This window comes from Boleophthalmus pectinirostris, unplaced genomic scaffold, assembly GCF_026225935.1.
Source record: "Boleophthalmus pectinirostris isolate CB_2022bp ecotype Guang Dong unplaced genomic scaffold, ASM2622593v1 HiC_scaffold_2, whole genome shotgun sequence".
NCBI lineage: Eukaryota > Metazoa > Chordata > Actinopteri > Gobiiformes > Gobiidae > Boleophthalmus > Boleophthalmus pectinirostris.
The window spans coordinates 20,787,039-20,801,329 of NW_026571152.1; the positions used below are offsets into that span (position 1 = coordinate 20,787,039).

Sequence of the window (14,291 nt, forward strand, 5' to 3'; positions counted from 1 at the left end):
TTACACATTTATTTATTTTGTAACAATTTGGTAGCCTAAAATACACAATACAGATAGTTACATGAGGCACTATAGCCCATGTTTTTTTGTTTTGGTGTATATAGTTTTGAGTTAAATACTTTTTACTCTTTCTGCCGAAGTGGCTCATGGTCAGGTTTTTTGAAAAAGTGTTTTTATCTAAAGGGACCTCTAGAGGTAAAATACAAATAAAATAATGGTTAAAACTGTATACACTTGTATGTCAGTAGTATTACAATTACAATTCAAGCTGTGGTTTTAAATGCCCACTGTGGTGATTAAGGGAAGTCCCCACTGCTGCCTGTGTTTTGACCTATATAATGCCAAATGATATTATATAGGTCAAAACATTAGCATCAGCACTACTGTTACTACTTTACCAGCACAAACCTTCTGTACTACATACTTTAACAACATTAGTACTACAAATCTACAATATAAGATACATATCTACTGACAGCACTTATCAGACTATAGCATTTTACATAGTACAGAGGCCCCCAGTTGCCAAGAACTGTCATAAATTACTGCAAAGTGATGTCATATGTCGAAAAAGGATAAAGTCCCACAAATCATGAGAAAGTACAGTCAAACAAACACAGGAAGAAAGTATATCACCCATGAGGAACTGTATGGAGGAGAGGCTGCTGTGTACAAGAGCTATGGCTGCATATTTGCATAATAGTGAAGCTGCAGCCTCGAGGGTGGCAAGAAGGTTTGACAAATGTATTCAAGAAAAGGTATAGGCTCTTTCCTATACTTCCTTGTTTAGATATTCTTTCCTGTCTAAGCAAAATGTAACTTCAGTATGCTTTTATAAAAGAAGTTCCTTGTAACTACATATTTTTGCTTACATATTTGCTACGTACTTTATAATTTCAAAACATGTAATTTTAAATCTGAGTAACAGTTGTTTTATTTTGGTTGGGAGTTTGAAGTATAGTGACAATTGCAGCTCTAGCCTACCTGTTTTCACTAAAGCATACCAATATGCAATTTTAAAGGTGCATTATATAACTTTTTCTTGTGAGGTTTATCTCCTTGTCTACATGAAGATGTTATTTGCCTGGAATGTTTTACAGTACAGCAAGTTGTCTATCTTGCCCTCTTTTAATTACAGGTGCTTTATTGTTAAGAAGAAATACCTTGGAAAAAAAAGGGAAAAAAAGCATTCTTACAGTGAGCTTGCATGTCCATAGATTTGGCCTGTAACTTGGCGTGGTGGCATGACCTCATTGTCTCCATGGAGCTAGATACATTTAAATACAACCTTTATAACATCTAAGTAGACCTGTCACTATAATTATATACAGTATATCAACTTATTGTTGAATATATGAAAGCAGAAACAATATATTGGGGGTCAGTATTTATCATGTGTACATTTTCTTTGCACTACTGAGAAATTGTTCATTATTTCTTGGCTATATGATAATATTTAAGTCGTAAAAAGTTCAATACATAACTTAAATGACTCATTACAGATGCAAACTAAGTGCTAAAGTGTTTTATTTTGGTATGTATTTATTGTAGCTCATTTAACATTTATGGTTTAAATCTGCTCTTGGGTTATTGTGTCAGTGGCATAAATTTGTTTCAGTATAATTTTTCATTTAGATTTACTTAAGCAATATATCATACTTCTTTTTTTTTTTTTTTTTTATCATGACAGGCATACACCTAAGTCCTTTGTTTGAGGGGGAACAGCACAGTAGTATTCATGTATTCCTGTGACAGTCTGAGGACTTTTTACATTTTTTGTCATTCTGAAATCCATCTAAAATCATATTATATTTTTCAGTCAAGATGCATCATTATTTGTAACAGTATTTCTAGCTGCAATTTTTTAAGTACTTTTCCACCTCCGCATAACGTCCCATTGCGACACACTGTACATTAATACAGCAGCAGCCCTTACACAATCCCTCACTCCCTCCTCTTGCTCTCTCTCCCCCTCCCTTCTCCTCACTGCGGACCTCGGTTAAGTGGCGATAAATAAGTCTTGTGTCCTGCGTCAGTCTAATATGTTTTCTCAGGTCTCCGGGGTTGCTGCATTCAGAGTCACAGCAGGAGGAATTTCTGATCCATTTTAAGCCTTGAGGAGAATGTTGAGAAGTCTGTAGATTATGGGCCAGCATGTTTATGATAGTCTATTATTCCCTAAGCTTCATCCGGACCCAGCGCGTGCTTCGTCGACTTAGTGCAACTATTTAGGTCACAGTACTAGCAGAGAGGAAAGCACTTTGGAGATCAGCAAACAAGCTTCTTTGGGATAACTTAAAAGTCCATCACCTCCTTGTTTATAGCTTAAAAATACCTTGAAAAGCTGACTGTGAATGGGGTTGCCTTTCCACAGATCTGACCTGTAACCTCTCCATCAAGATAGAAAGGTTTAATGCCGTATTGTGAATGATGGAGAAAAGCATTTCACGAGCCATCCAACAGAATAGTTACACAATGCACTTTTAAAGTATGTAAGACAGATTTTTATGTTATTGTAATTAGGACTTGGTTCAGTAGGATAGTAGCTGTGGTAAATATGCATAATCTTTTTACATCGATTAAACGACATTTAAGTTGTAAAGAAAATGATCAAACAACAGGAAATAGCAGTTCTAAAATGGAACACTTCGACCGATCAACACCGAAAATTCCACCCAAATTGCAGGGACAGTTTCACAAAATAAAGGTCAAATATTGTGTATATTAGATGACCTTTGATCTTTGTTTACAATATCATCGCCAGAGATAACACTTATGGAAATACGTCTATGTATGTCACATCTGCTGGCCATGTCCAACCAGGAAGTAAGATTATAATTTTTTAAAAATCTATAAAAACAGGCAAAATCATGATAAATACACATATGCAAACTACATCTAATAAAAAAATCTTTATACATCATTACACTTACACACCTAGAGCCTAATACACCTAATTCATACAAGCACCCATTGAAGGTCCAGTGAAAAGTTTTGTTCCATATCTATATCCATGCTTAAAGATGTATTATGTAACTTTTCTGGTGGAGGGTCTTACTCCTGCTTGTCTCCATGAAGATCCATATCTTCACCTAGAATGTTTCACGGTATGGTATCAAACTGACTATCAAGGAAACAAGCAGTTGACGCCACCTGGTCAAGTTACACATTGTACCTTTAACCAGAATTTAAATATAAAACTTACTCAAGTGAGTGAAAAGGCACCTACAGCCTTTTCACTACCTGTATCTAAGATTTCTGTCCTGTCACATTATAATATCACCATTTATAAATAAATGCCATCTTGAACACGCTGCAATCTTCATGCTTCATTCCTTCTCAAATGCCTCATACTTCAAGAACAATAATAGGCAGTAAATGTCTGGGTTTGCTATAAAGATGTCTGGACCATCATGCTCACGCACTAAAAGCTCAGGAGAACCAAAAGGCATTCCTCCTCCAAGCCTTCCCAAAAATCCTAGATGTTAAGTATGTATGTGCCGTGCCAATGCAGTGGGGCCGTGGTTATCTGTTCTGTACACATATACATACACACCTACACACACACGCACATGCACACACACAGACACAAGCACACGCACATGCACACACACACACACACACACACACACACACAGAGGGCAGTGGTGTGTAATATGGTGTGTCTCTTTGATGTCCTCTGCTCTTAAACCTGTGATTTATGAAACATGTCGTTATCATTTTCTCTTCTCTTTTGGAGCCAGTGTGCTTGGTGCATGTGTGCCTCTGCTGCTGAGTAAGGAGGGATAACTAGATAAGTGCTGGGGTAAAACAAAGGCCAGGGCTGCACACAGAGATGCACTGAAGCCCTTTGAAGTTGTTGTGTGCATTTTAGTAGAGCCATGTCCCCTCCTATGTCTGTGTGTGCACTTGTGGCCACGCCCCCTCTTGTATCTGCATGTACACTTATGGCCACGCCCCCTCCTATATCTGTATGTACACTTTGGCCATAGCCTCCTTGTGTCTGTATGTACACTGCATGCCCCCTCCATTGTTTGTGTATACTGTGACAACGCACCCTCCTGGGGACATAAGCATATACTTTGACCCCACATGTGTACACAGAGTATGGATTTGGGGCTAAACAGTGTGTAGTGACATCATTGCACATCTAGGGTTTCATCTGACTCCTGTCAGGGCTGAACGTGACAAGTTAATTCATATCCCGGGAACAGGGAAACCCTTTAGGTTTGAGAAATGTGTATTTACGTGTTGTGTTGTAAAACTGGTTTGAAACATAAAAGATAGCATGTTAAGTAGTTTTTAGATGAAAGGCAAAACATCTTCAGAAGTTCAGATCAACACTTTTTAATGCCAGTACTAAGGAAAAACAACAGTGGCCTTTTTCGTGGAGTCGATGTCTTCTGAGAAACAACCTTGTTTACTGCTGATATTAGATGGAAAAACATCCACAAACGAGGCTGATTAGAATAATGAACATTATTGTTTCCAAAACTGTTTTTATAAGTTACATTATGGCATGAGCTACATTATTCTCAGAAAATGTAAGGCTCCTCCAAGAAAAATACACTGTTAGAAAATGTTTACAGAAAACATAAGTCATTTACAGTTTAAATATTAGACCCAGTTCATTTGCAAAATCAGAGTAGTGGCAAAGTGGCAAACTTTGTGCATAGACCCAGCAAAAGCCACATTTATTTCACTGCAATAAAATATTTCACCAGTTAATGATCAGTTCCAGTCGGCTACTTTATTTTAATTAATGATGTGCTGTATATATAGAAAAATGTGAAATTTCCAAAGCTGAAATATCAGTTTTTACAAATGAACTCCTCAGTCTGCTGTTCCATTGTGTTAAGGTAGTAGTTGACTGACGCACCTGTGTTTACCCTGGTCTGCCTGTAAACACCAGTGTCTGCCTCTCATCATGTGTGTGTCAACTGTGTGTGTGTGTTTGCATGTGTACTGTGTTTGCGTGTGTGTGTGTACTGTGTGTAATGAGGGGCTTTGGCAGGTAGACGGCGACGAGCGCTCAAACGTGTCATTACATCGCACTGCTCTGTCATTCTGGACCAGCTCACAGAGGACAGGGACAAAGGCATTCTTAAGTTTCGTAATGCTTGTCTATGGTTAAAGCTTTGTTGAGGTGAACAATTATGTTGACCAATGCTTTTAAAATGTTTAAACTAAGGAGCACATTTGTTAGAATAAGGATATCCATACAAATTGATGCGCAAGTATCAGTACTGTGACGTGTGATACAGGGGCACCCAACGTGGGGTGTGCTGAGATTTATAAGAAATATGAGTTTTGTTGTATTAAAGAGATTGTTAGAAGATGGAAGTGGACCCAAAGCAATCTCTAAACCTTAAAAGCTAAATAATTCATTATCAAGTCAAAATTATCTCTGCAGATTCATTTTTACATGATTACATTTTTTTTAGATTTTAACCTTTTAGTGAAATTACAGCTTTATAGCTCAGTGAGCAGTTGAAGTTGAAGTCAAAACCAGTGCCTTGGCTTTGGTCTATGCAAACCTTTCTAGTTTAAATGTTCACTTTTTACTGTTGTATTTTTTTTTATTGATTACTGTGACACAAACCTGACCTGGGCTGTCTCCTTCTTGTGTCCAGGTGCATCAGATGGACCAGAAAATGGACAATGTGCTGCGTATCCTGAAGGAGCAGTTCCAGCCCAAACCTGAACTGACCTCCCAGCCCTCCATGCGCAGAGTCACCATCCAGAAGCGTATGGGCATCAGCATCGACGAGGGGCCCTGATGTCACTGTTTTATGATGTTATTAAAGAAGGACAATTACAGGAGAGAGGGACTTGTATCCAAACAACCTCATTCCTTGGAACGGGACCTAAAGACTGCATTCAAGTCTTCCAGAATTGTACCCTTCTTGTATTTCTAATCCTGTTCCCATTGACTTCTGATTTAATTTAATAGAACAAGCACTTTACACTGCAATAGGACTCCAAATGCGCTGCATTTGGGGGGGTGTGGCACCAGTATCACAGTAATTGAACTGTCTCATCAACTAGTGATGGGCAATACCAATTATCTCAACACTGAGCTATCTTTATTATTATTATTATTATTTAGATTAGTTCAAGCTGGGGTAGAGTAAAAGCATGATGCTAAGGTAAGCATCTATTTTACAAAGGAGTTGCAGTGCATTTAAATACACTTCAGTAGTATCGGTATTGGATCTATATCACAATACTTACCCTAGTACACGGTATTGGATCGAAACTAAAATCACTGCCATCAGCCATCACTATTTTCAACAGGATTTCCAAGGCAGTGCTACACTTTCAACAATATCCTGGATTTCATTTCACTACTAATAATAAAAAGACCAGTAACTGAGACACATTCCTGCGATCCAAATATTATTCTAAAGCTAACTAACTCCATAATGAAGTCGTAATGCAATCAAAGCAAAGAGGCTCCCCCAAGGCATGGTACGGGCATTCCTCAAATCCTTAGGAGTATCTTGGCACCGTCCACACCCACTTATTTCCATAGCCTCGAAGCCATATGCAGCCTAACTGTACTTGTGGCTGTTTGTTAGTACTGATCGAATAACGCGGGCAGGAAAAGGAAGATTATCTGGCGCTGAAGCTAGTAGTGAAAGAAAACTGAACTAAAAATGTGTGTCTGGCATGGATCAGGTCGCTAACGCAGTGCTGATTTACTGCTATGCAGAGGCTAATAACATCATCCAATGAAATGTCACTGGAGGTGTTATGTGGAGGTAATTAGAGAAGGTATTATTGTAGTAGTATTATTATGCTCAAGTAATAGTAGTGGAATTTTAAGGTTATCCATCTGAAATTACACAAAAAAATTTGTAATGAAAATTGTTGGTCAAGCACAAGAATTTGTCTTAATCTTTGATGAGCAATTTTTAATATTTCCAAAAAGTAAACAAAAAATTCAAATATAATTAAATTTAGAAGAGAACTTTAGAATAAGATATTAACAAATCCAACAAGTGGTGTACTAAAAAAAAGTGGTATCCACCATGTGTCTCCATGGAGATCCCATCGCTTTGCTTGGAATGTTTCTCAGTATGGCATTAAACTTATCTGACTTGCATTCATTTATATTCAGGTGTTTGTATAATAATGTATTCTTACTGTGAGTAGCGCATGGAGATAGAAGTTTAAACACTAAGCATTCCAGACAAATAGCATCTCTATGGAGACAAGTAGATGGTGAACCCTTTTCCAGAAAAGTTACATTGCACACCTTTAAGGAATACCGTGTTACTCAAAAATGTATTACTCAACTAGATCTCAACCTACCTCTGTTACTGAAATACAGTAAAAACTAATGACTGGCTCTAAGTTGTTAAACAGTCCCAAAATCACTGCTGGGGTCTGGACAATGTCCTCTAATACCCTCTCCTGCACAATCGCCGCTGTGTGCAATCTGAACCACATTTACCTCATTAAAGCTGTAATTATTATTGTTTTCTCTCCTGAGCTAATTAAGTGCTGGATTCCTGGTAAGGAGATATTGTTCCCTGTGTGCACCTAATGGAAAAACACTGGCAATAGTCTGACCCCTGAGAGGCCACCACTGTCCAACTGCCAGTCATTTCAATGTATACAGTTCAGCTCGAACAGCCTTGTACCCTGGCGTCTTTCAACAGAAGCAGAAACAGCAAACTGGATATATATATATATATATATATATATATATATATATATATATATATATATATATATATATATATATATATATATACACTGTATATATAACCATTATTCATTTATGGAGCAAATTTTTGACCATAGAAATTAAAGGGTCTATATTATGTTGTTGTTGTTGTTTTTTTTTTGTATAATGTAGTTTAGTTCTTTTTAGAACAATGTCTGAAAAACAGCTTAAGCTTTTATCTGTTGTACCTGATTTTCACACCACCAACAAGGAGAAAGTACGTTTTTAAATGTTTCTAACTCATCCATAGCTCTCTCAAACACAGTATGACATTAAACAGCTCTACCCCACATTTATTTAATTACAGGTGGTTTTTATAGCTTAAAAATACAGCACCTTGAAAGAGAGGCATTCTGACTGTGAGTGGGAGTTACCTCTCCACAGATCTGCCCTGTAACTTGGTCTGGTTTTGGCCTCCATGATGATAGAAAGGTTTGATGCCATACTGTGAAACATTTCAGGCAAAGCAATAACATCTCCATGAAGAAAAGCATTTGATAGACCCTTAACCAGAAAAGTTACATAATGCACTTTTAATATTCACATGCATTCTTTTTTGTTTTTCATATACTAAAGTGAAACAGGGGTGTAACGCCTGAGCGCAGCTACTCAAAGCACTGCTTTCGACTCTTACCTTCTGTGTTGACAAAAAATGATGTGCTGCTTTTACAACTGACTCGCATAAAACACTCATTTACAAAAAAAAAAATAAAATCAGCTTCTGACATGTAGTTATAAAAAGTGGTATTAGGTGGTAGATGCAGGACCTGTATCTGCTGACTTATTGAAATGAGTCTGACTGGTAGTATGAGCTAAAAACAAGGTTTGTAATTGCTACACTTTTAACTTTTGACACTGAATAATGGCAGGGAATTTGGCCAATGAAATTATTAAAACTAGTTTGGTGAAGATGTCAGGACTACAAAAAGATAAAGAACATGGATAATGACTTCAGTTAGGGCAGAGGGGGCAATTATGTTTTTTCCTGCGGGCCATATTCAAATCCAGGCATGTGCCGGATCAGTGGTGTAACAAATGCTCATAAGCAAACTTCTGTAAAATACACGCTACTGTAATCTATTACGACACTATCATAATAATGATTATCAAACACTTGAGCGGAGCAGTAGTGGAAGAAGGAGCAAAAAAAAAAACCCAAGTGAAGGTAAAAGTGTTGCATTTAAAAAAATATATATGTATGTATATAAATATATATACATATATATATATACACACACACACACACACACACACATATATATATATATATATATATATATATATATATATATATATATATATATATATATATATATAATAATAAAGTAAAAAGTAAAGATAGATTTTAGAGTTTTAAACCTAATTTTGCTCAACCGAAACAATTTATCATTTTTTCCCCCTGTTTTTATTTGTATATTTTTCTTTGCTCAAATTAGGAGCATGTTAGAAACAAACCCTCAGCCTTTTCAGCAGACCATCATAAAAAAATACTTTTACTTTTCAGTCCTGTTCAAAAATGTAGTGGAGTAGAAAGTACAGATAACTGCTCTTAGATGTAAAAGTAAAAGTAAAAAGTATCCACTTTAAATTGTACATAAGTAAAGTACATATACTTCATATTTTACTTAAGTATAGTACTTTACTACTTGTACTTTGTTACATTTCAACATTGGCAAGGGGCCATATTAAAACAAGCTGTGAACCAGGAGGTTTAGTGAAACGTGCAAATGAAGCAAAACAAAATTCCAGACACATTTTTGATGATAATTACTCTTAATGGTACAAAGTAATAATAATAATAATTAATTATTATTATTATAAAATAATTATAAAACTTATACTTAGTTACATAATAGAGACCCTTTAATTTTTTAAGAAACTGTGGATGCATGCACTAGAATACCCAAAAAGTAGAATGAGCAAATACCTTAATTTGTGATAGAAATATGTTTAAACACAAACTTAATACTTACATACTTAATACGTAAATATCTCAATTTCATGTTTACTATAATGGATTCAGTCTGTTTTTCCACTCAGAAAAAAGACTAAATGAAATGTACTTTGCTCTGCCGGAGTACGACTCATTTTGGGCTTAAGTGTCATTTGTGTGTCTATTGTTGCCCTGCTTCCACTGTAATCAAGACACTGCGGCCAGGAGAAAATAGAAAATAAGCTAACTCCGTAGCGTGGCCTCCTATAATTATATGACATTCCTAAAAAGATGTACAAAACAAACAAGCAAACATGAACTAAAATAAATATTGTTTTTTTGCGGTGATACAAATGTTAAAGGGCCCATATTACACTATTTTCAGATATTGTTTCTTCGTCAAAAAACAGACCTGGAGTTGTGTTTTGTTTTTCGCAAATTCTGCATATTTAGGCTAAGCTCTTCTCCCAGGTGTAAAAAAATGTTCCACCTTGTAATGTCATATGGTACTATGAAGTGCTCCACTGTGTTTTTAAAATCTATACATCTTCACAATCATTTGGATGATTTCAGCCCTGGTCTTGCCAATGTCTCTTGAACAAACAGTACAAGGACAAGGCAGCTGTTAACTTGAAAACTGCCACTTCACATCACAAGGTGGAACAGCGAATTTTGAGCTTTGTAGATGTAGAAAAACTACTAATAAAGGATTACTCAGACATGTGTGAATGAAAGAAAACACAACTCTGGGTATGTCTTTGAGGAGGAAAAAACATAACAGATCACTTCATGTAGCAAACATCTCCATATATATGTTGTCTCCTCTTGTACAGTTTTATAAGAATTGTAAATAGGACCATTGCCTTATTGTAACTGTATTTAAGTATATTTTGTGGAAGGATCATCATATGTGAGTGGAAAAGGTATTATTTGAAATAGATGGATTTGATTGTAAAGATATATGCACACACCCTCTGCACTGTAGTTCAACTGTACATAATAAATCTCTGTTTCATTACTATCTGGCTCGCTACTTTGGCTTATGGTGGAGTTCAAGTCCCTGCTCATCTATTCAATAATTTGCTTTTATTGGAGGCGTAAAACCTATTTTACTAAGTTTTTCAGATTCCAGATTCCATCCAAATAAAATTGCTCTGTGAATTCTTCCCAATCTCAAAAGGACTGAAAACATAACAAGTTTGCACCTACTTTCACCTACAATATTCCATAGCAGTGGTTTTAAAACCGGTACTGACGTAAAGGCAAGGTTTTTGAACAGTTTTTAGCATTTTTGTTATTTTTTTTAGATTTGGTATGCTCATGTTTTGACCTGGTCTTCTATACTTTTTTAGACCTGGTTTACTCCTTTGTTTGAAGTCATAAAGGTGCACTATGTAACTTTTTTGGTGATGTTGCTGGAAAGTTTCACCAAAAGACATAGAGTCATAGGTCACATCTGTGGAGAGGTGACAACACTCACAGTAAGAATGCATGTTGTTTCACTGAATTTTTGAGCAATAAAACCAGCTGTAATAATAATAATAAAAAAAATACAAGATAGATATGTTAAATGTCATACAATGCAACATATTCATGGAAATAAACAAGTTGCAGAACCCGAACCAGAAAAATGACATGGTGCAGCTTAATTTTAAAATGTCTTTTAGATCTGTTTTGGTCTATTTTTGGCCTAGTTAATACTGGTTTAGTCCAGGTAAACCTCAATAGACCTCGTTTAGACCCTGTTTTCATTTAATTATGAATTTCTCCATTTTTATTTCTTGTTTAAAATTTAGTCTTTGCTTAATTAAAGGTTCACTGTATAACTTCTATGGTATAGGATCTGTTACCTTCTTCTCAAGTTACTGCTTTGAATGGGATGTTCCAAGGTATGGCACTGTCTTGCATTAATTTCATTTTAACTGCTAAAAAATACATTGAAAAAAAAAAATCTTAATGTGAGCAGACTTTCCATTTGTCATTTTGACCTGAAAGCTGCTTGTCTACATAGTGATAATTTTGTGATAATCGAATGCTAGACTGTGGATTTTTTTTTTTTTTTTTTTTGGCAAAGGAGCAATACCTCCATGGAAACAAGCAGTTGGCAGACCTCCCACCATAAAAGTTACATAATGCACCTTTAATAATGCTCTGAAGATGATACTTTGAACCATTTTGTGAGCTGGTACTTGTTGAGGACAGTTTGAGAGCCTCTGCCATTGGGCGAGTCCCGCTGAGCCGAGGAGAAAACGTCTCATATTACCACTCAATTATGTTTCACTTGAGCGGCCAAAAAATACTGGGGATGTCCCAAGAACAGCATGGAGGGGTGGGAGGGTCGACCCCGGAGACAGGGAGAGGGCAGAGCCGGGCCAGCAGGAGCAAGGGTACCTCTCAGGGGACCGAAGCCATTTTCAATTACCCCAAGACAGGACACACCGACTGCTCCACTGGTCCTGCTCTGGCTCTGCTCTGGCTCTGATCTGGCTCTGCTTTCGATCACTGCGTTTTTGGCATGGGACAGGGGCGCGCAGAAACCCCATGGCTATTCCTCAGTACGTGGAGGACGGCCCAAGTCACACTGCTTTCATCTCCGAACGGGACAGAAAGAAGACTTCAAAAGGCAGTTTGAAGTCAGCAGTACACAGCCTAAAAACAGAATCACAGTATAAGGCTTGTACTGTAGCAGATGCAGCCGGACAGTGGGGCCCGGACTCCTGTGTGTGTGTGTTAGAGAGAAAGAAAGGGAGGGGGAGGGGTCAGAAATATAAGAGCAGGAGCTTTGATGAAGGGCCATGTCAACTTTGATCCCAGCAGCCTAGTCGCAGCGGGGCAGAACTGAAAGAGAGTCACACAACTGGATGTCTCCTCTCACATGTTTATGGGTGAGGAAGAAGAAGCTAAAAACAGATGATGATAAAGTTACACAAATATGAAAAATTATGACAGAAAATCTCATAAAAATCACCTTGTTGTTAAAGGATGCACTATGTAAATTTTTTTGTTAGGGTCCTAGTTTCTATGGATATGTCAGCACTCTGCTTAGAATGTTCCACAGTATGACATTAAATAGCTCTATCTAACATTTACTCAATCACAGGTCTTTCTATTGCTCAAAAATACCTTGAAAAACAGGCGTTCTCCACAGATCTCAACTGTAACTTAGTCCGGTTTGGTCTCCATAAAGATAGAAAGGTTTAATACTATACTGTGTAACATTCCAGACAAAGCAACAGCATCTCCATGAAGAACAGCATTTGGCAGGCCCTCTAGCAGAAAATATACAAAGTTCACCTTCAGCTAAACTAAAAAAAATGTTAGTCTGTAGATGTGGCAATGTCTTATTTCAGCAATAGGGTGTATGGGGCAGTTGGTGCAGGACAAAGCCTTATAGGATCGTGTGGGTGAGTCTGGAGCAGGGCCAGCTCCATAGGCCTGCTGGGTTCTTCTCACTATAATGAAGTGTTGTTGGCTCACCTACAAGTCTTCTGTTTACTTCAACGCTCACTCACCAACCATTGTGTGAAAATTTACATTTCAACATAAGGACCAAAACCAAGTCTATACTCTAGCTCTAACAGGTTCACAGTCTTCCAGTGGACTACAGTTTGATAACCTCTGATCCAAGACATCTGCAGTATATGTAACTTCCCTGGTAGATCTAAGTATTTTTTTCATCTCACTGGTATCAGTGTGAATGAGAAACAAAGCGTATAATACTAAACTGGAATTGTTTCAAGTTACATGGATGGCTATTTATCACATAGTGGGTACAAGTCATTGCTTTGTCTGGAGTGTTCCAAAGTATGGCATTTAACATCACCTTATGGAGACAAGCAGATGAAATCACCAGGCTAAGTTACAGCAGCTACAGTGTGGAGAGGCAACCCTGCGCTCAGTAAAAATGCAAGTCTTTAAAGGTATTTTGAGCAACAGAATCTCCTGTAATTCAATACAAATTTAATATATCAGGTCCACATAATGGAAATATTTTACTACAAGATCAACAGCATTAATTAAAGTTAATCTGGGTCACAACTGTTTCTGGTTAGGATTAACTTTTAGTTTTAGGTTAGACATGTATTGTTAAGGTTAGATGAAATTAATTTAAGTCAATGTAATATCCCCAATAAGTCTGGAACCCCAACATGTGATGTATCTAAAGTGTGTGAAGTGTGCCATGTTTTTGTTTGGGAGTCCAGCCTGGAGACCACCTGTCCAGAGAGGCCCAGGCTTCAGGAGGCCAGCAGTGTTCTATATGAAAGCAGATATGAGCCGACAGGTGTGTGTGTGTGTGTGTGTGTGTGTGTCCATGCATGTGTGTGCACTGTAAGAAGCAGCAGTGGGACAAACAAGTGAGCAGCAGCTGATGCTAGTCCTCCTGAAATAGCCCAGGCCGGCAGCAGTTGCCATCAGGGGCCAGTTGTTCTACCTTCAAGTACAACCCTCCACACTCACCTCCCCAAATCCTTTCACCATAGTCAGTTTTTTTTCTTTGTTATTTTTTTTTAATAGTGGGCCTATGGTAGCAGTTTTGTTCCAAAGATGATAGCGATAAGGGCATTGGCAAAGGCAAACAGACATTGTCAGGGTTTATAGTAATTTACAAAAGTAAAACAGTAT

The 14,291-nt window shown here is 37.3% G+C and overlaps 1 protein-coding gene across 1 annotated transcript in view; it reads left to right on the forward strand.

Moving 5' to 3' along the window:
* Positions 1–5,851, forward strand: part of kcnq1.2 (potassium voltage-gated channel, KQT-like subfamily, member 1.2) — a 169,274-nt gene extending 163,423 nt beyond the window's left edge. Inside the window, exon 18 of the mRNA XM_020935160.2 lies at positions 5,634–5,851. Coding sequence (XP_020790819.1) covers positions 5,634–5,780 — 147 coding nt within the window. The 3' untranslated portion in view covers positions 5,781–5,851. The remainder of the gene's footprint in view (positions 1–5,633) is intronic.
* Positions 5,852–14,291: the final 8,440 nt, after the last annotated feature.